This window comes from Rhea americana, unplaced genomic scaffold (assembly GCF_003343005.1).
Source record: "Rhea americana isolate MKP2758 unplaced genomic scaffold, rheAme1 scaffold_11, whole genome shotgun sequence".
In the NCBI taxonomy this organism is placed as follows: Eukaryota; Metazoa; Chordata; class Aves; order Rheiformes; family Rheidae; genus Rhea; species Rhea americana.
The window spans coordinates 9,743,709-9,765,899 of NW_028185150.1; the positions used below are offsets into that span (position 1 = coordinate 9,743,709).

The window sequence follows — 22,191 nt, forward strand, 5'->3', positions numbered from 1 at the left end:
TTCCAATCTTGTTTCTTTCAAATACAAAATAAATACTTACCAAACATATTTGCTTCTCTTTCCTCTCCTAGCTCCTGACACCTTAGGAGTGAAGACCAATAGTTCTTTGGACTATATCCTGACTTAAGCAAATCTCCTGAAAACTAACAACTGACCACCTATTTCCTGTCAGAGGAACAAGGAGTATGCTTAGAAATGCCACRTATTTCTACTGTTTCTTTAAAAGAAATAGAACCTTAAAAGAGAAATACTTGACTATGGAAGCTTTTCAACACCACTGAAATTAATATCCTTCCAAAATACTAAAAAAAACCCTCTGTGCATGTTTTCATTTGAAACAGACATCTAGGTCTTAAAAGAAGCAGAAAATTTTGAGTAGATTAAATCAGTGGGGTCCCTCTCAAGCCTGTCTGAAGATTTTATGCATTCTACAGCTATGGCCTTCGAAATACATTGGATAAGAGAAAAAAGAAATTGCTTACTGAAGCAATCCATCTGCTGGACCACCTGGGAGTACATCTGAAATCACTATAGATGTTTCACCATTTTCAAAATGAGGGTTATCTCTGCCACCAGAAACTGCAATCCCAAATCCTCGTTTTGAATCCTTTGACAAGAAAAACAAATACAACAAAACTCAATTCCATCCACAAGCATTTTGATAAGGAGAAAAAGTAAGAGTAACTCAAATACTCCTGTGATGGCACTCTATTTAGTTACAACTATTTTTAAAATGACAGTTGTTTGCAGAGCTCTAGAAATATACAATACTGAGACATTTAAAAAATAATGGAATTTTATAAACCATGCAGCAAAAAGATACATTTTGCTGTCCTCAAACCTCAAGCAGTCTATGATCTTGTAATAGTTAATAATTCTGAAAAGGACTCACTAACGTAGTCTTTTGCTCCACTATYTCTTTGGTTAGTTACACCAAATTAATTATTGGATAGACAATTCTATTTTGTGAGTGATGCATGGGACCCTGGAGCAATTTTTCTAGCTTCTCATGTTCATTATAATTGTAATCTAATTTGTAATTACTACTTACTCCTTAAACAGACTGCACAAAAATCACACCTGATTACCAAAAGTAAGCAATGAACTTGTGAAAGGTCTACAATTATTCTCACTCCTAATCAAGTATTTTCACTAGGTAACTGATGTTAAACCTATTTTCAACAAAAYGTAAGATACCTAAAATCTCTCTGTTTGGCATTCATAGAAGGGCATAATAGCATGTGGAAGCATGCCTCTAATCCTATAGCTGAAGTGTTAGTATAACTGAACTGCAGACAAAATGGTGTGTACAAAAGCACACATTTCGCTACAAAACAGATTTAATACTATCACCCATTTCAGAGCTAGTTACACCTCCTATAGTTAAAACTTTAAAAGCACATTTAAAGAAAATACTATTAACATAATGACAGAGAAGTTAATATTGCAGTTACCTGCAATCTTACAGTGGTGCTATTTCCCTAAATCTTACTCASCATGTACATTTTCATAACCTGCTAGCCTACATTCCACCAGTGTCAATACTGAGTGGTTATTTCTTTGGGGAAGGAAAAGCAACACAGTTATTTAAAACAGTGTTTCACTTGGTAAGCCTTAGTTTTACAGGAGGGAGAATAAGGCTTCAAGCCAAAACAATACAGAATTCAAAAAAGCAGTAAGACTAATTAGCATTGGTCAGCTTGGCAGGTCCAACAGTCCTTTGCCACTTGTGCAGTGCAAGTCTGTCACTGAGGCAAAACAGCAATGCTCATTTATAAGACATTCAAGATCAAGAAAGTCAGAAAATACAAGAACTAATGACTACTTAAGCAATCTTTCTACTGCCTGCCTCTGTAACCTAGAAAACAATCCTTTCTCAACAATTTAGCACATAAAACAGATTGTATAGAAAAGTTGGCTGTTTTACATTAAGTCACTGACTTGAGGTCTTTGCAGAGCACATAAAAGATTTTAACATCTCAGGACAACCTGTGCATTGAGCTCAGACCATCAGAGTCGCTGGAAGAACCACTATCACAGCATGCATCCTGTACCAKCGTGTGGCATTTTAGCTGCTAGACAACTCAAAAGCAACAGATCTACTTTCTTTACCACAGAAGGGGTCTACAGAATAAAGTATTTCAGCTTTTATTAAATGAACTATTAAAAGTGGCAATAGTTGTCCCTATATTTTAAAAATCATGATGACTATAATTTTCCACTAGATTTAACACTGGCCAATGAGAAAGTACACATGGAGAAAAAAAGTGGAAACGTGTTCAGTGATGATTATAAAGTTCTGATATTAACCAAACCTCTTGACATAGCCATCTGCTTTGTCATTAATGTTATTCAATGTTGAGTTCGGTTGTGCAGCTAGCACGTACTGTATTAGACTGTCATTACAAAGATCAAACAGTAGCAAATATAGCATTTAAATGGTTAATTTAATTTACTCTAACATTGAAGAGTCACACAATTGTATGAGTACCTAGCAGTTAAGCTTTAAAATGAAACGCATATCTGTTTTGGACAGTGTACTAATCATATTTTAGACTCGAAGTTGCTAAAAACATCTATTGCAAAACATACTTAAAATAAAACAGTGCTTGAATATTTGAAAACTAAAAATATAACACGCACTCACCTTTTGTAAGGTCACAGTGTACTGTTCCCATATCAGCTCTTCCATGCCTGGGGCCTGTAACACACAAAAGCCAATTAGCAATACAGAAAGCATACAGCTATCTAAACTAAAATAAAATACTCCAACAAAACAGACATAAAAAAAATACACATATCCTAACATTTGGTAAAATTAGAATAAAATGTGTATACTTCAGTTAACAMTGTTTTTTAAAAAAAGAAAAATATTGATCAGTCCTGCGGTGGTAGTACCCCTTGGAATTTCACTAATTAGCAGCTCAGTGCCATTTTCAGGAAACGGCTCATTCAGCAAAAGCATTCCATTGAGACTGCATTAGCATTATATAGTCCTGATTCAAGTAACACAAAGTACTTAATGAAGACCTCCCTATTCCAATAAATACAGTAAGTTCAGTAGTTGAACGTGAGGTCTTCAAAACCAAAGAGCTCTCATATCTTTTCCTTATTGTTCATGTGGATTAAGCAAAATCTTGTATCCACTGTAGACAACATAACTGAATATTTAGATTCCTCTGAAAAAAAAAAATTTACAGAAAACCACAGCGTATATAACACAGATATATCCCTTTCTGTTTCTTAGAAACCACTTCCTTTAATTTACATAAAGGGGTTCACATTTCCAGTTAAAAACTGATCCTGAACTGACCAGTTTATCTTTCTTAATATATCCTGAAATCTTTCCAATCTTACAGCTTAAAATATAATACACAATAATCATCCCGCTGTGATCCATCATATAGTATGTTGCCACCCCTTTGAGGGCCTGGCCTGCAAAAAGGGGAGAAATATGAACTGTGATATCAGATACTGCACAAATATTTCAAAATGGAAAGCAGCCATTTACAGAAGGAAAAAACGGGTACTGTGTGGGTACATACATGCACACATTCAAGCCATGGGTTTATTTGTTTTAACTGTTAGAAACATGTTTCTTTCTGGAAAGCTAAGGGTTTAYACAAGAAAAACCCAAAACTTCAGACAGGTTTTTTAAAGGCTTTAAAGTGGTGACYAGCAACAGAACTCAGAAACAACAGATACAAAAGTGACACACAGGAGGGTGTACTTGTATTTCGAAGCATCCCTGTATTTCCAAAGCAAGTGTTCTCTGGCTTTGATCACTCCACTTAGCAAACTGTTGTTGCTATTTCTTGAATGCAAAGTACCCCACCATGTATTCCCCCAGTGGAGTCTGAGCATCCCAAATACCTTTACATTTTCCACTGCAGAGTCACCATATTAAAAAAAAAACAAAACAAAAATAAAAGTGTAAATTCTGCTTTGAATTCCTAAATGAATACCCAAAGTATTCAATACAGACCAGGAAGTTTGTAACATAGAAACATATTAATGAATTGGTATCATTCTCACAGAGAATAGACAATGCTTGCCAATGCAGAAGTTTGCCTGACCCTTTAGGGTCTAGTTAAAAAATGTGTTTTAACATGGCTGAGGAGAGGATGACCTGTATTAAAATTAATACAAGTATTTTAAATGTCTTACATTTTAGATGAGAATGAATGCCATTTATAATTGCTATTATTAAAACAGACATGTCTTAAGTCAGTGAATTAATCTATTTGCTGAAGCACAATCAAATCAATCAAATAATTTTCCCTACTATTCCTATGTTACCAGCGAGATGTATAACCCTTGAGCTGACAGTGAACTGTCTTGCTATGCTTGTTCTACCACACAGAGAACCTTGCATAAGTAAAAAACTTTCTCCCTGACCAAGTACTTTTTCACAGCTGCAGTGGTGCACTAGTAAATGAAAGTGACTAAGCTTGCTTGTCTGACATGTATGAAAATGGGTAAATAGTTTACCTGCTACCGACCTTTGGCTATACCCTGACTGTCCTACTTTTCTTTATGATATTTTTAAGCTCTGTAGAAAGCCAGTCTATGCTAGAGAGGAGCTTCAGTGTCATTTAGATTCCAGCTCACTTCACTGAAGAGAGTTTTAGAAAAGAAAGACAGTACCAAATGATGGGTAGATGTAAAGGACAAGCATCTGGTTTCAAATTTTGCAGAAACAGGGAAGATAGAAAATCTTTTCCATTCTTCTCACCATACATAAGCCTGAACAACTTACATTTATAACATAAAGCATCACCTAAATTCAGTCTGTGATATTTTGCAGTTCTTTTCAACACTACCTACTAACCCAGAATAGTGAGTCCAGGCCTGTGCAGGCAGAGCAGCAAGGCAGGGAAGATGCAATAGACAAGAGCCTGTTATCCCAGAGGACAGAGGGCAGCAGTTACCTTGCTCTTCCAGAAACTGTAACACCACTTCCTTCAATATGCCATTTAGTCAAAGAAGGCCTGAGAAGTGACTRCGTTCAGTACGACACCACAGAAAAGAGACTAAAGAATGCACAGTAAAGATACTGGGTGTGGATTTATGACACAAAACTACTATGCTAACAGGAATTTCCTTCCAGAAACTTATGCCTCCCATGGGTAGTGGCAAATGAAACCTTGCACACAACAGACAGACACTTCATGTAGTAAAGCAAAGCATTTTAAACTAACACAGTTAAGTTTATTTTGCTATGAGGAACAAGTTGTATACAATCAGGTAACAAAAATTAGAGGTAAAAAGAAACTGCTGCCTAAAGATACTGTAACTGGGTCATGGAAGATGTTGAACCTACAGTACTATCTCAGCTTTGTCCAGGAAGAGGTCCTCATAGCACCAGCAACTGTCTCAGGTACCTCCTGTGTACATGTTGGGGGGTTATTTTAGCTTGAAATCCTTAATGAACATTCAATAAAAGCTAATTAAGTAATTCCATTTTAAGCTCACAAATATTTGTTAAAGTAATACATTTTTAGAAACTGTTTTGGGAGAAAGTGTCTCCCAGTTACTGTATGCTATTGCACACAGTGAGCAAATATTAGCAAATGAAAGTACTCTATGTACTTGCAAAGCTGATTTTCTAATAATTACCAGGACAAAAAGGACTATTTCCTGCCATACTGATAAAATTACGCAGGCTATGTAACACAGTTCAGAGAGCTAAATGGTCACCTTGGTAGCCCATAAGGCACAAAATACATCTGTACTCCCTTAAATCTCTAAGCAATAATCTCTTTAACATTATAAAATGCACTGCTGCTTGCCACTGCTGAGATACTAACCCATACTGGCAGATTAATGGAGAAGATAAGATTGAGGGGGAGGGAGAAACTACAAATGTTATAACACCATCAGAGGACTTGATCAAAACCAAAATTAAAGTCTCTACRATAGTAAAAATAATTCCTGCTATAACAGTATTCCAGGGCTAAGATATACAACTCTGCTCCATATGCAKCAAGTGACGGGTTACARAAAGCCTCCCTTACCCCTGCCTATTACTTCTTACTTCATCTATAGGGGAACACAGAAGGATCCTGAGCATTTTGTATATCCCTTGCAGGACCACAACAGTTAATGAAGTAGCGCATGCAAAAACACTGGAGAGAGAGAAAGGCAGGCAACATGGCAAGAATACCATAACCAGATACTAGAAGTAACTGTTTTGTATATCTACTTACGTTTTATACAGATAGCRGGTTAGCTGCAGTAAATGCAAATTACTGTAATTAGTTAGTCTAAATTCATTATTAACCAAAGTCAGTCCTTCTCTAATTAAACAGCGTAGTCAGGACTTTCTCAAATCTGCCTAATGCTCATATACTGAAATGATAGGTGCTTTCTGTGTACCCCAAATAGACTTTTAATAGGATCTTTGGCAGAAAACTAGTCAGAGTCCTACAGTCATTTCCGTGTTATGAACAGGCAGCTGCTGCAACTCTCACTGACAGTCATCAAGAAATTTATGCAATTACTTGCTACTGAGAGATCACCATATACAAGTTCATTCACATTAAAATAAAAAAAAGAGAAAACAGACAACCTGGCACAACACTGTCTGGCTACAAAAGTGAGCTGGAGAGGGGAAGGATACAGTGGAAGGTGGGTGGGGGGAATGACATGACTTGGAGCAAGAGGCAACAAAAAGCAACTCACGTGTCCTTTTAAAATCCTTAACATTTTTACTGCATGTGACCACATTCTCTGTAGAGCTTGAGCTGTCTTCATTGTTGCCGGATATAATCTGTTAGGGGATGCCGTACATCCCAGTCTTTTCATCTGTTTCTACCACTCAACATGGTTATGTAATTCTAATACAATAGTGGCCTACATACTCAAATCCTGCCGTCAGTTTCACACAGGAACACATCAGAAACAGAGTGAAGAAATTTCTTAATAGTTAAACTAACTCTCACTTTAAGATACCCCAGGAAAAAACCCAACAGAGTAACCTTAAATAAAAAAAAAAAAAAAACAAAAAGTGTTGGAAACAGACTAGTATACAGCAAGTTATTCTTATTCCAAGCACATATTGGTTCCTCCACCACTAGGAATCTATCTGACACTCCAAAAAATAAAAGGGTTAAGATGCAAACTGGAAATTATTTGAAAACTCTTGTTTTGATGATAACATTTGACAGTAAAAATTACTCCATTATTGTGAGTGTTTTAAACTATGGTTTAACAACTTCTATCAAATTTTAACAATTCAACTGCTGAATCCAGGAAATCTTTATGCAGAAATGACTGTACRCATGAGTAATACCCTTAACTGCGTGTGTAAAATTATACATAAATGCTTGCAAAACTGGGCCTTGGTTCCAGCAAGCAAAAAAGGAATGAGAAACATTATAACAGCTGCAAAGAACAGTACTCTCTATGCCCTCAAATATTTAAATATTAAATWTAAATATTAAATATTCTTAAGAATGATAGGCTAATCACATAGCCAAATAGCTGACTATATAGGAAAATGTGTCAAGCTATTATTTCCATCTATGCACCATAAATGGTGCAAACTTTAAGATCTAACCAAAACTTCCCCCTAGACTTTACGTAAGTAAGCTTCACCAACAGTTTAAAATGTCAGATAGGTATGAACACATGCCAGGTTCAGCACACAATGTTAAGCAGAAGGCCATCCGTAGATTGCATTTTTCAKTTTTTTTCAAATTTATTGTAGCAATTTTAACTGCTGAAGTTTATGAATTCAGGTAACAGTAGATAACATGGAGTTTTTTGGGTTTTTTGTTTTTTATAAACAGATTGAGTACAAGGTTTTGTGCTTTAACTGTGAACATTGGCCTCTCATATTTTTCTGCATTAGCCAGAAGAACTAGGAAAAAAAAACAGGTTTGAGCCACAAGAGCTCAGCTGCCAAGGACGAACATCATTCAGTGCAAACATACAGCGGGGAGTGAAGAAGTGCACAGGCTCTGCCTGTGATTGGTGTTTTCCACTCCAAGAGTTTATGTACTAAAGGAAGCAGTTGAAAAGATYAGCATTAGAGCTTGGTCAAAATAGTTTAGAGCTTTCATCAATGTTTGTAAATAAAAACTCAGCTGACCTAAACAAAACTTAAAAGCATTCAGGAAAAAAAATCAGAAAGTCTAGAAACGTTACTGCAATTCTGGGGAGTTTTCTTGTGCAGTCAGGAAGGGAGCTTCTAAGAGACTGGTAAGTTAACAGGAAGGTGCAGGCTCTTGGATTTGCACTTTTTACTCTGGAAAAAAAACAACTTCTCCAAAATCAGAACTCCTCTAACAAATTTTAAAAGTCAGATTGAAAGCAAACTTTTTTTTTTGATTGTGCATGATACCTACTTTCAACACTGCCTTTTGACCCTTCCCCTTGCCTCTCTGCAAAGGCTAAAGGAGACTGACTAAACGCTAAAAACTAACTCCCTCCCTAGCCTAAGATTATAGATGCAATTACTTTGGTATTTGAGATGTAATTTGATATCTATTATCCACAGATATTTTAGTCTGAACCTCTTTTTGAAAAAAAAGGCTAAACTCTGAAAAAAGAGAAACACACCTTGGTTCTTTGTAGAAGCCTTGCCAGACAGTAAAATATTTGTGAATCATGTGCAGAAAAACAAATTAAGAACTAGTCATGATGATGTGTCCCTGAACCTGGGACTGAGAGAAGAACAGCAGAGCTTCCTGAAACCCCAAGAAGCAACCTCAGAATGTCACAATAAAGCCTTACAACAGGACACCACATCCTTCTATCGACCCAGGTGCAAGAGCTTCCTTATCACAGCAGGGTCTCCCTAAAAGTAAAACTAGTTACAAGTCTTACTCCTAGAACTGTCTGCTTTGACCTTTTCCTGTCCAGACAAAGAAGTAAAAGGATCYGTTTCCTCAGATCTGGACAAGACCACATAAATAAGCCAGAAGAAAATACAAGATGATCATGTTGGATCTATTATGGAAGTGACACAAAGAGAAGGCCTTTTTTATTATTACTATTTATCTGGTACCATGGACTGAGGCTTAAAAACCTGTAGAGTCTAGGTTTTTCCTAAAAACAGACTTCTATACTGAAGATCATCAACAGCTTTACCTGAAAGTCATCCACCTGTAAAGGATGGGKACAGAGGCTATCCTGGTCACTGAGATAAACAGCCAGGGAAGAGAATCCAGAGCTTCATCAARAAACATCAGCAATACTCTAAAGTTGTTGCATCCTAATGCACTTTTTGAAAAGACAGTGAAAAACAGCTGAAGAGGAATGGCACCTTCAGTAGGCCTCTCTTCTGTAATAGCAAAGGATGCTCAAAAAACTCTGAACTAGAAGGCTCCAATTCAAGTGTTTTCATCAAATATTTGCATATGTAAAGCAGATCCTCCATTAGAACCTAGGAGGGTAAAGAAACCTCTATCTTTCCACTTTACAATAAAACCAACATCTCACAAAAAATGAGGCATCTGATTTTCTACCAATAAATGTTCTGCTTCAGAGGAATATTTCCTACTTTCTATACGAACTAAGGGAACCTCTGCCCTGTAGAGCAACAAGTGGTCATTAAGAAGTGGGATCCCAGAACAGTGAATGGCTCAGATGACTTGAAAAAAAAAAAGATAAAAAGCCGTGTGCAAAAGATATCCATTTAGAATTCACCTCATCAGGAATAATATGCAATTGTTCTTCAGCAAGGCAGATCTCTCTCCTTTTTCTCCCAGTCTTATGAAGGAGAAAAATAATGAACTCCATGTTAAATAATATTCTATATTTAGGATCATCCATTTAAAAGTAAAATAGCATCAGAATGGTTATACACCAGGAGGGATTTTTTTTTTTTTTTTTTTTAATATGCCCGGTCACTTACTGAACAAGTAAGTATATCTACAACATAGCACTGGAATGACAATCTTGAAGGAGAAAAAAATTTTCATATGGAAGATGCAGTGTGGACAGTTCTTCCTTCCCCTTCCCTCTAAAGGAGAATTATCAATTATCAAGCAGTCCTACCACAGAAGTRAAGAGCTAAGTGAAAACAATACTGTCATCAGACTACTGAGAATGATTAGGTGACAAACACATGCAGGTCCCACTTGCACTGTACCTCTGTTGCTAACATGCACAGGAAATGTCCCAGATACCACAGGCCACGAATTTTTTTGAAAAAAATATGCTGAAGGAGATGGAAAAAAGTTGCACATGCACACAAGATTTCCACTGATCCAGAGCTGTGACAAGTTGTATGCTTTCTAATTCAAAATGTATCACTTAATCCTGCTCACAGCACATCTATGACAGAGGATGCTTAAACACAATGAGAGGTATCATACAATCTGCCTRTAACAGCAATTCCTGCACTAGTACTCCCAGAATGGATAGCAGTGATGAAATTAAAATGGCGTCTGCAGTGAAAGAATTTTTGCAGGCGTTTCCCTGGACACAGAAAAAAAAATCAAAATAGAGACCTGAGATTTGTTTTTTTGCAAATATTTATTCTGTACTTTCATAGAACAAAAGGAACAATAAACAACCCRGACACTACAAAGAAGCCACTACAGAATTTGGCATGTATCACCTTTTTGCTGGATTACTGAGTAAAGCATACAATCTCTGAATTATTTTATCRACTGTCTATTAAAACACCCTCCTTCATAAAACTAAGGAGGTTATAACATAKAAATAAGTGCACAGTGCATTTGTTAGGCTATCTGAGGAAAAATATTAGTTGTTTTTCCATGGAACTTTTTTCTTGTGAAGGCTAGCAAAACACAGTCTTGGGAAATTTTGTTTCTCAAATGCTTAAAGCCTAACATTTACCAATTAGATCAAAGACTTCTAGAAAGCAGGTCAAGCACTTGGAAGGGAAGAGGAGGCTGATTTTCCAAAAACATTTTGATCTCAGGTCACAATTCACCTTAGGAATATCTAATAAACAAAACAAAACAAAACAAAAAAAACCCAAAAACAAAGCAAAACAAAAAAAAGCTTTTTCTGTTTATTTACTTGTTTTCTTAAGATGCTTCTCTCTGACTCAGGCTTATTAACATTTTTGTTGCCTTGCCTCTAGAAATAAACATCTTTGGAAGGTTCAGAGGCAACCAACACTCCTTTTCATCTCTGGGAATCCAGGTTTCTCCTGTCATACACACATCCACCTCAGTATTCTGGGTGAGGTTTCATAATATATGGACAAAATAACCTCCTTCGGACAAAAACTATTTCAAGCCTCCTCTCGCTCATAGTACATGCCCCTTTTTGACTCGCTCCATGGATTTCAGTGTTTGACTCCTGTAAGAAGCTAAAGCAGCTCCCTAAAGTGTCAACAAGCTATTCAGCTTTTCCCACTGGGTTACTTTATTGGCATTTTTGTGAAATGATCTAGCCCACTGAGGCCAGTGAAATCTAAGGACAGAACAGGAGAAATGCTAGAACAACATGCACTTAAGATCAGATCACTCATCACAAGAAACCTCACTCAAAGATGCATCAGGTCAGTAATGCTGGATTACTCTGAAGGGACAAAATAGATATGCCCCCGTAGTGTAGATGAGTAGATGGAAGGTCAGCTTCTTTCCCCTTCATGCTGTATGTTAAGATGGCATACCCAGAGGATTTCTGTCTCCAGCTGAATCTGCACAGCAGGAGAGATGAGCAGAACAGACAGGAAACCTCATCTTACAGAAAAAAACCCACCATCGGTAAGTTATTTCTGCATCATGGGGACAATTCATGCAAATTAGCATACCACAGAGCCCAGATTCAGTGTATAACCCTTAAGTAATTTATGGGAGAGCCACTAGATGGTGCAGTGATGCTACAACAGAAGTCCAGTTTCCTTGTCACATACATAGGTGTTGAATTAAGCATTTCTTTTTGTCTAAGAAATACAACCTCAGATGAATGCTTTGGCATGCAGTATAGTATTATTGTTCTGAAAAGCTCAGGCTCCTTGTTATAAAATATCTTCATTTATTTATTTCTCAATCAGAATAGATTGACATGTGAGTGATATTCAAAAATTCATATAAATTAGAAAATTCTGAGTAATGGGGCTAAAAATATTTATCCTTATTTCTGTGCTTAAATGAGTAAACCGAGAGAGAAACAGCAGTGGAAAACTTGCAGTGCTTAGGTTAAAGTAAATTGAAAAAGAAAGTAGAAAGATGTCTTCATTGGCCAAAATTTATTTGGGTATGTTTCTCCTATGCTAAAAAGGACAGGAAATAAGATTTTAACAGAAGGTTTTGTGGTTCGGTTTTGTTTTGTTTCTTTAATCTCAGTGTTTAGGAGCATATATCCTATCATCAGTCAAAGACGCATTTTTTTGGGAAATTCTGGCTTTATTAAATGCCTTTCTACCAGAACAATTTCAATGATYAATTGTTCTATTTAAACAAAGGGAAATAAACATTTTCCCTGAGCAGTTTTATATTCTGAAAAGAGAGACACCAGATAAACCAYGCATGATCCCCATCAATCACACCACAATCCCACAGAAAAAGGTAGGAAAAAATTCTAAATGAGATTTTGATCCAATACTGAAGGACAGTTGCACCTAAAGTTAGAAATAATACATTTCAGCACTAATAATAAAATTTAAAAAGAACTATAGTTAAAATTTTAGAGTAAAGCTTTTTGTTTCAGGCTACTTTTGACCAGAACATAGAAAGTTTGATACTCTTACACCTGCAAAAGTACAATGAGGTTTTTAGGATACTGATTCCATGGACATGAAGGCATAGTTTCTCATTAAACTTGAAAAGTCAGGAAAAACATACCCACTGGAATTATCTAAAATTTATTCACTTATATTCCATAGTACTTGTAATCTCTGCCAGTAAGAACAATTGTTAATCACTTTAATTCAAAAAAGACTGCAATGCTTATTGAATAACTATCTTTTAAAAAATGCCTGCTTCCCACTGTTGGAAGATGGTAAATATAAAAGTAGACACCTAAACAACACAATCGTGTGCGATCAGGAGCAAGTCTTCATTCATCTTATTGTGAAAAACACAATGAGAAGGGCAAAGAGACTTATTCACCCCAAAGCATAATAAGCTACTCAGAACACAAACTCCACAACAGTTTACAACTTTGGCAAGCAAAAAAAAAATTAAAATATACATCCCAAACTTCCAAACTTATCTGGGATGGGGTAGAAGGGATAGTAAGAGCTGCTGTAATGCTACAGCTGCATTATATTGAGTTTAGATGCATACATATGCATCACCAAAACCCAGGACAATATCCCATTACAAACTAAACAGAAGCCTATTCAAGATGAAAAAAAATGAAATTGTAACCAAAACACAGCTGCAAGACCCACAGGTCATACCTACAATAATCATAAAATTCATAAAAATATTGCTTAAATGTATTTCAGCAGCAAGTTTCATCCACTATCTTTTGCCCAAAGCTGTAAGAACAACTCTGTCATTACCCTGTCAARATCATGCTGCAATTGTTCCAGTGCTTCCCTCAACAGGAAACAACCAATTGTTCAAAATTTGCACAGGGAACAGCTTCAATTGTAATATGAAATTACCTTTTCAGAGAAGAAAATATATCCTGTCTCCCCCCTCCCCCCAAAAAAAGAGTAAAATGTTTTATTTTCTAAAATAATTTAGAAAATAATAAAAAAAAGTAATTTCTGCCTCTTGAGGAATGAGCCTGTGGGAACTAACATTTTTTGCATCAAAATTTTCTTCCCTTTCAAATGTTGTTTCACAGAGGAACACCTGGTTTCTTAAGTGTTCTGGGATGCAGAGCATCATTCCAATGGAGAAATCCTGAAAATGGTAATTCATTCTCCCATGTGTTGTAGGGGTTCTAGAGAACTGAATAAACACCACCACTTAGACTTGGTGTATGCTTATTTTCGCAATAAAGTTAATAATGTGGTTTTCCCCCTTTTAAAGCCACTTTTTAACTTTTTAAAAATACAATAATCCTTCAGGAAAGAGAAAGGAAGGAGGAGCATTCAGAGGAACATTAGAATTAATGCAGGTAAAGGGGCTGAACGATCAATTTTAGTTGTGTATGCAGCACGTGCATATACACAAGGAAGTGAGGAAACAGTTTATTTTCTGTTTTTCTTTCCTAATGGTTTTGCTTTCTTTTCATCCTTTCTTACATTGCAGAACTCGGGTACTATACTAAAATTGTTGTTTATACCACAAGAAGGTAACTTGTTTGAAGAGATACTAAGCTTTTAGTCTATCTAATCAAAAAAAAAAAATTTTGAACAGTCATCTAAGATAAACTCCTACATTCACTTTAACTGTAAACATGAAGCATTACTTTCCCTTTGCCTTGCTTCTGTGTTTTCTACTGCTTTAGATATCCATGCAATTGAGAGTCCAAATACACAAGCAGTTTGTGCATAAGTTCAACAGGACCACTTTTTGTTTGGCACTCATATGAAAAGTCTGCAGGGATACACTTGCAGAACTGCGGACTGATGGAGATGAAAACAAAACTCATTAGGTGTGCCTAATCAATCAACTTCATTATACAGGATGGCTTAGATGTCTTTTACTAGTTTAACTATGGAAAAACATGAAAAATACAGCTGCCATCCTTGAAGTGTCTCATTTCAGAATCAGTTATTCTTGGCAGTCAGAGCATGGCTTTTACACTTGTATCTTAAAATACAAATATAAAAGAAAAATAACAAACCAAAGCATCACAGCTATTGTATGATTCAGAGCACTGATTACAATTCTTACTGAACTACAGTGATATATCTACTGTTTCTGCTACTAAATACTTTGGTTTCTTCCCCCCATGTTCATATAGCAAATCAAGAACAAGAAGTGACGAACTCTAGCATCAAGCAACTACCAGACACAAACTGCATTTCTGCTATTCCATGATTCCTGCAGATTCTGTGATTACATTAACTTTGTTATCCAACAACTAAAGCTCCTGAATTTGACAAGCTGGTATCTGCCTACTGCTTCAAGTAACTTGTTTTTAAAAGGCCAATTCATTGCTGGGATACAATCCAATCAGGTCAGCATTTATATTTAATCATCCGGTCATAATGCAAGACAATTCAAACAAAGGTACGATTGTTAGTTTCTGAGCTTAGTCACAAACCAAATTAGATTTTTCTTTCCCTCTTAAGATTTCTAGTACCCTTTGTTCTGTTAGTAGAATACCATATTCTTGCAAGCATTTTATTTTCCTTGAACATTCCTGTGCAATAAGATTACATAGTATCACATTAACTCTCTTTTCTTGATTGATGGAAGCAAACCTGAAGAAGGTTCTGTATGGTCCAGTAGTTCTGATGGTATATTTAACTGCACTTAGATTGAAACTCCATAAAGTTCACTTAAAATACACGTAAAATAAAATACACTTCATATTACTATTGATACCATGTCACAACCCTCCTAAAACATAAGTGTCACAGAGGAGGTCATAGTCACATGAGGCAGATAAATAAAAGCTTAAAGTTAATTTGAGTATCTATAATTTTAAAAGCTTAATTCAGATTTCTGTTAAAAAAGCAAGTCAGAAATTGATGATTCTAAAAATCTCAATCAAACCTTTTACTTAGTTTTATTAAAGTGAGCTAAGTAGTTCTGAGCTTGAAGTCATTTGTTCAGCATCATTCAGACACATGAAAAGGGTGAGCAGTCACAACAAGTATCTTCTTCATATATCTTGTTTGATTTATTAGCAAAGTCTTACGGAGTTACCAGTTTCATTAATCATCACACAGTGAGGCTATTGATTGCTCTGCAGTCTTTTCTTTAAAGTTACTTCTGACTTTTCAGATATCCCGTCTTCAAAGGAATTTTAGAAATCTGTTTTCAGTCACATCTCTCTTCCTTTGTTTTTGCTATGCTACTTCTGCCCTCAGAGTCTTAAGCAATCCACCTTTCCCTCAGAAGATGTCTCAATTGCTTACTCTTTCATGACTAAATTGCTATGACATTGCTAAATATAACCCCTAAACTTCAACACAACATTCACATACTTAACATGAGTGCCAAATTGTTGCACAAGTTCAGTATTTATTCTGCCATCCATAAAATTGCTCCTGGGATTGCACTTGAAGGGACTGGGTCTGTATGCTTCATATGGACCCTTCTCCTCATACATTTGGGGGGGGGGACAGGAACACACAAACAAACAAAACAATCACTTGGTTTCATCCCTACCCCTCCCTGACTTACCAGCTACTGTGAGCTAATGGATTAAGCCAGCAGCACCTGCTTCAGTAAACCATATTCAGAATCCTCTGGCTCACAGTAGAGGTTCTACCTCGCTTCCAAAGAAGTATAACTGCTGCTTTAAGCAACAAAGCTACATGTAAATGCTTATCTCAGCCCTAAATATTTCTGGGGTAGCGTCAGCAGCAACCTATCATCAAATAATCTTGTGTTACATGAATTCACCACTTATCTGATCATACTGATAAAAATGCTTTGAGATAAGGAAGCAAAAGAAGGGCAAAAGAGAATGGAAAAAGTCAAGTTTTTTCCATTCCTTCTCCCCAGTCTTCTGGCAAGTGAGGAAGTGAGGCTGAAGTTCACCCTGCATTTTGTTCTAGCGGATGACCTTGCAAACATCCAAGCATGTTGAGATAGAGAACATTTCAAGCAACCCCCCCCCCCCAAACTTATGTAGAAATTATTCCTACCAACAGTATTAATGACAGCAGTTGATCRATAACCCTCAATCAACAAAACAAGGAAAGAAATCAACCACCCCTCCATCTTTTTTTCCCCCATATATCAATATAGTAACTTTCACTTGGTTGATCCATTCCCAAACAACTAATTCAAGCTTATCTACAACCATTCTTGCTTTACTTGACAGGATGTCAGCAGAATAATTTGAAATTAGAACTCCTGATGCAATCTGTTACCAAGCCAACACTTCATGTGCGTATAATTTCAATGTAAGGAACTTTAGGCATCTCTTCAAATATTAAATGAAACTGAACTGTCACATTCCGCTGAAGTGGAAAAGATTATTCCCACTGAACTGTAAACTGAAGCACATAAATGATAAACTGACCAGAACCGGATCAGCAAGTGACAGAACAAATATTATTCCTCCTTTCCTGACTATTAGTCTCTTTCAAAAATCACATGAGGTTTTGAAAGAACTTGGAAAGGAAAACAAAAGAATCCTTCTGCATATGCAGCTGACAGGGAGTTATATGGTTCAGAATCTTCAAGGCTTAGAAATTCGTTCATTAAGTTACCACTCAGGTGTTGACTGAAAGTTCACTCTGATCTGAAGTTCTGAAGGGAAAGCTGTTTGAGCAACATAAAGAACATAAATAATACTCCATGACCTTGTGACACACAAAGGAGAAGCAAACCATGAGGAAGTGTTTATCTTTTCCTTTTGAGAGAGAACTAGTTATACACCTGCATATAGACAATCAAGCCTTAAAAAAAAAAGAGAGAGAGAGAGAAAAAGAAAAATGCAATCCATTTTCAAATCATTGTTATCCAAGAGTTTCAGTCCTTTCTCACTGCTGTAGAAGACATTAGCAATGTCTACTGGCTTCTACAAGGTAAAACAAGGAAAGCAAGCTTGGAAAACAATGTTGAATTGTTAAAATAGACAATGAAGATAACTGACAAAATTCAACAGTTTAATACCATAGTGATATTAAAGTTAGGAAGGCATCATAACAACCTCTCAAAAGAAAAGCCACACAGAAAATGACACAATACATCTTTGAGGAATCCCCATGTTGGACTGGATCACATATTGCCAACAGTTTTGTGTGGGGCTTTTCACATCTGATCAATAGCTTGGTAAGTACATCTGAGGCATGTGACACAAGGCCTCCTCCACACTTCTTCCTCCTTCTCACCAATCCTTAAACCCTTTTTAAGTGCACTGGGCACTGCACATAAATAGCTGGGGGGCGGATTTGCCAAAGGGGAACTGGGCGTATAGCTGTATTTGGAAATGCCAGTAGGCATGCATCTGTGATCAGTACAATGTCTTTTAAAAATCTGACCTCAARCCTTTTAAAGTATGACGTACTGTAACACGTTAGCCTGAAGTAAAGCACACACAAATACCTGTTAACTCAGCAAGCAACTGAAGGGGACTTTCTGGAACACAAGGTACTCAGACAGGAACAATATATCCATTTTGATKCTAAGCAGCAAAATTTGGGGGAAATCTTAAGGGCTGGAAAATAAGAATTTAAAGCCAAAGCACTTTAACTGCAACCATCATGTGAGACCACAGACAAAACATTAAGTGTAATTCCTCACAGAAATAGTTCTGAAGATATAATCTAAAAAACATACGCATATTAYCAATCAGTTAAGCTCTGTCATTCAGTTGCTTTAAAATGTTTTTGCACAATTCCGCAAGCAGAAGAATACGAAACCATTGACCATTGTTTCCATTTCTGGGAAAAAAGACACTCAGGGAAACAAAGTAATCAGTAAAATAACTTGTTTTTCATCACATTCTACAATTTCAAAATCTTCAGCCCTAGCCACTACAAGAAACTCACACTATCCAGCAGATTTTTGCAGCACTGGAACACATCAAAGAAGTGCAGTCAGTGCCAAGCACTGACCCTGGCAAACTCCACAGTTCAGTCAAAGGCCAACAGTTTGCCTCTGACAGCTCCATTTGTAAAGCCTGAAATGACAGTCTAGCTGGACACCCTGCTTTCTGTCAGAAAAGCCTATACTAAGAATCACAAGAAGTGAGCTCCTGAAATGCTTTCTCAGCACAAGCTAGATAGGGATGTGCAAAGGAAAGACATGGCAGGCTGAATGCATACATTATTAAACAATAAATAAATAATAGATAGGTGTATTATTTCTTGTCGTTAGATAAGGAAACTGTTGGACCACAGTTGGGTTTTTCCAAGCCCCACCCCCYTTTTTTTGATACTGTTGTTTTAAAACAACTTTTCTTTATCCAAAATCACAAATACCATATTCAGAACTAGAGACTCAGAACATGTAGAAATCATGTTGCTTTCTTATTTATTAACAGGGCACAACAAAAGCTGTGCACACATGGGTGCATGCAAACACACACACACACACACACACACACACACACACAGAGGAATGCTGCTGACAATCATCTGCCTACTTAGTTAACTGCTAGTACTCTAAGCCTCCAGGGAGCATTTTCATCTTTATGTGTTGTTAAGTTACTGGACAAAAATGCCTGGAGGGCTCATGAAGGCAACTCTTTTGTCATTTAGTAGCTTAGAGGACATTTTACTCTTCTGTAACAGCAAAAGTAATCATATGTAGGTATATACTTAGTAGCTTCCATTGCTTACTCCAGCTACAATACACATACTCAGAAACAAAACTCTGCCTGAAGGCAGCTATTTGCAAAACATGTCTGTCCTACCCGCACGGGTCACATATGAATTCTTAGTGAGCTTTGCATTTTGATGGTAAGAAATAAATTCCAAATAAAGTTTAAAACATGAATTCCACTAATCTACTTGGTAACTCTCCTAAGGAGGTCAGTTCAGATCATTTGAAAAGAGTACTGTTGCACCACTGACATTAAACTAAGAAAATACTACAACTTACTACTTTTTACTACACATAGGATTCTAGAAATGTTTCACAGGTCAGCTGGATCCTCATCTGGTGTATGTTTCTAGTAATCACAAGCCATGAAAAATGGATTTCCTTGAACTATAGCCATAAATTTTATCTTGTTTGAATAGTTTCATCAAGAAAAACAAACAAACAAAAAAATGGAAATCATAGCAGTAGTATCTTTCCAGATCATTTTTCTACCTTTTCCTACAAAACAGTGAACAAAAGAATCAAAACTATGGCCTCTAATATCCATAATATATAGAATATAATCACTGCAGGAGACACACAGACAGTTTCTCCCTACATAAGTATGCACACGCCTCCAAAACATAAGCTTTCTCACACTCAAACTCAATAGGCTGGGGGAAAGTTCAAGCTTCCTTTCACTGACACTGAAACTGACACTGGATTCCTAGCCTACTTACATACTGTATGGGCTCACAGTTGTGCAACGTAGTAAAGAAGCTGCATACATCAGACCACTTAATTCCTACCTCTTTACATGAAAGGCAGAATCTAATACAGTTTTAAGAAGACCCATACCCTCAGCAGAGATCTGAAAACACACTTCTTTTTTAAAAACATGCTTTGTACATTCTTTTTCTCCATATGAGAGATTGTGGTACAAACAGGGAAGCATAATAAAATGGAAAAATCATGGATCAAGCTAAGTCAACACAAGTTTTGCTATTAACTTAAAAAGGCCCAGAATTTCACTTACACTGATGAAAACAGGACCAAAATACGTTGCCATTTGAGGAACAGTAAGGAGAGTGACAGCATGGTCTCCCAATCCACCATTCAGTGCAAATACACTTCAAGACTTCTTAACTGAGAAATCATTTCATTTTTTGTTTTGAAGAAATTCACTAAGACTTTGTTTGAATAGTGTCTAAACAACAGCTATGCAAACTGTAAATCTGTAGATATGAACTGTAAATCTGTAGATATGAACTCTGTAACTATTGTAGCTGACCCTGCAACAGTCCACGGGTCAGGCCTTCCACTCACCTCAGGTCAACACATCTAAACCTCTTCTGCCTAAGACCTGCGTAAGTTAAGATACCAAGCCATTGCTATGGATATTTAAGTTTCAGCAAATGATTTCATCTACTACTTATATTGCAGCAACAAAAACATCAAATAGAACAGAATTTGTCTCAAGAAGTTTACAAAATTGACTTGAAAGAGATGAAACAGCCAAACACAGTAGAAACTGAAAAACAAAGGACTAGAAGGGTGAAGTGACAGTGGGATAGTTACTGCACACAGTTTCTTTGGGTTCTTCAATTATCTTTTTAAGTACACTCTGGAAATAACCACACAAAGTACCAACTGGTAGCACACTCTTGGCTGGTAAGTATGCATATCGCATATTACATATATTAGAGCTAACACACACAAATTGTGCACATCAGAAGCATGCTCCCCATACAAATTATCCCACAATCCACAAAACGAATGGCATAAATTACTTTTACTTGCTATGACTTCCACTCCTGTTTTAGGAGAGGGAGTGTATACAGGTGAGTATTTTTATGTGTGTGTGTGTGTGTGCACACGTACATGTGGAAGAAGACTACAAATAAAGCCTGCTTCTTACAGGCAGGCAAACCCCATAGGTTTTGCAATTCTGCTGTATTACAAATGCATTGCTTAGATGCTTTATGCTTATATCAATCACTCCAGTCCAGCAACGGGCATAGGAAACACAATTTGCCATTAAAACTGCACAGGTATTTTTTCAAATGTTAGTAGGAAGCCAGGATTACACACAAGCAAAACCACAAACACATCTGAAAACTGAATACTCCTTTGCTTTTGCACACAAGCCCAAAACTCACAGCTCTAATTTAACTGAAAAGCCCAGGACTTCCCTAATYTTCTAACTTCAGCAACATTGATTGCCAGTCCAAGGTCCATGGGGGTGAACCAAATAAACCTCACCTCCACACTATCCACAAATCAAGCCTTCCTCCTTACACTAAAAGCTTTTCTGCTTAAAAAGCAGGTGGCCTCAAGGACCATGTATGTGCTACCGCATGAGCGGGAGAAACCCCAGAGAAAGGATCACCACCAGCAGGGACACAGGAACACAGTCAGGACAACACTTACTTCAGAAAAGACACTGCAACGAGTTTGAATATAGCTTTGAAATAAACATTTTCATATCTACAAATAACATACGTATGCAAGCTTCTTACATACTATAGTATGTATATTCTCAAAAATACATATATGTGTACATGTGTATATATACATAATATATATATGCATGTTTCTCACCTTTCCACACATACTTCAAGCATGAAAATGCATCGACAACCACTTTATGCACCCCACCACAGCCCTCCACACACCCTGACTCCTAAGACAACTGCCACACCCACCACATACCCCAACTCCCTTCACACTCGCCACACACTCCGACTTTCTTCAAACCCCTCAAACCCTCCACACACACCCCGACCCCCTTCACTCCCTCCACACACATCCTGATCCCCCTATATGCACCCTGACCCCCTTCACACACCCCAACCCTCTTCACAGCCCTCACACTCCCCCCAAACCCTGACCCCCTCCCATGCACCTCAACCCCCTTCATACTCTCCAC

At 36.9% G+C, this 22,191-nt stretch overlaps 1 protein-coding gene across 6 annotated transcripts in view; it reads right to left on the reverse strand.

Moving 5' to 3' along the window:
* Positions 1-22,191, reverse strand: part of TJP2 (tight junction protein 2) — a 64,604-nt gene that overhangs the window by 20,901 nt on the left and 21,512 nt on the right. For all 6 annotated transcript variants that reach the window (XM_085313833.1, XM_085313853.1, XM_085313863.1 and 3 more), the window contains 2 exons: positions 2,648-2,701; positions 483-607 (listed from right to left, as the gene is read on the reverse strand). In XM_085313833.1, coding sequence (XP_085169959.1) covers positions 483-607; positions 2,648-2,692 — 170 coding nt within the window. In that variant the 5' untranslated portion in view covers positions 2,693-2,701. The remainder of the gene's footprint in view (positions 1-482; positions 608-2,647; positions 2,702-22,191) is intronic.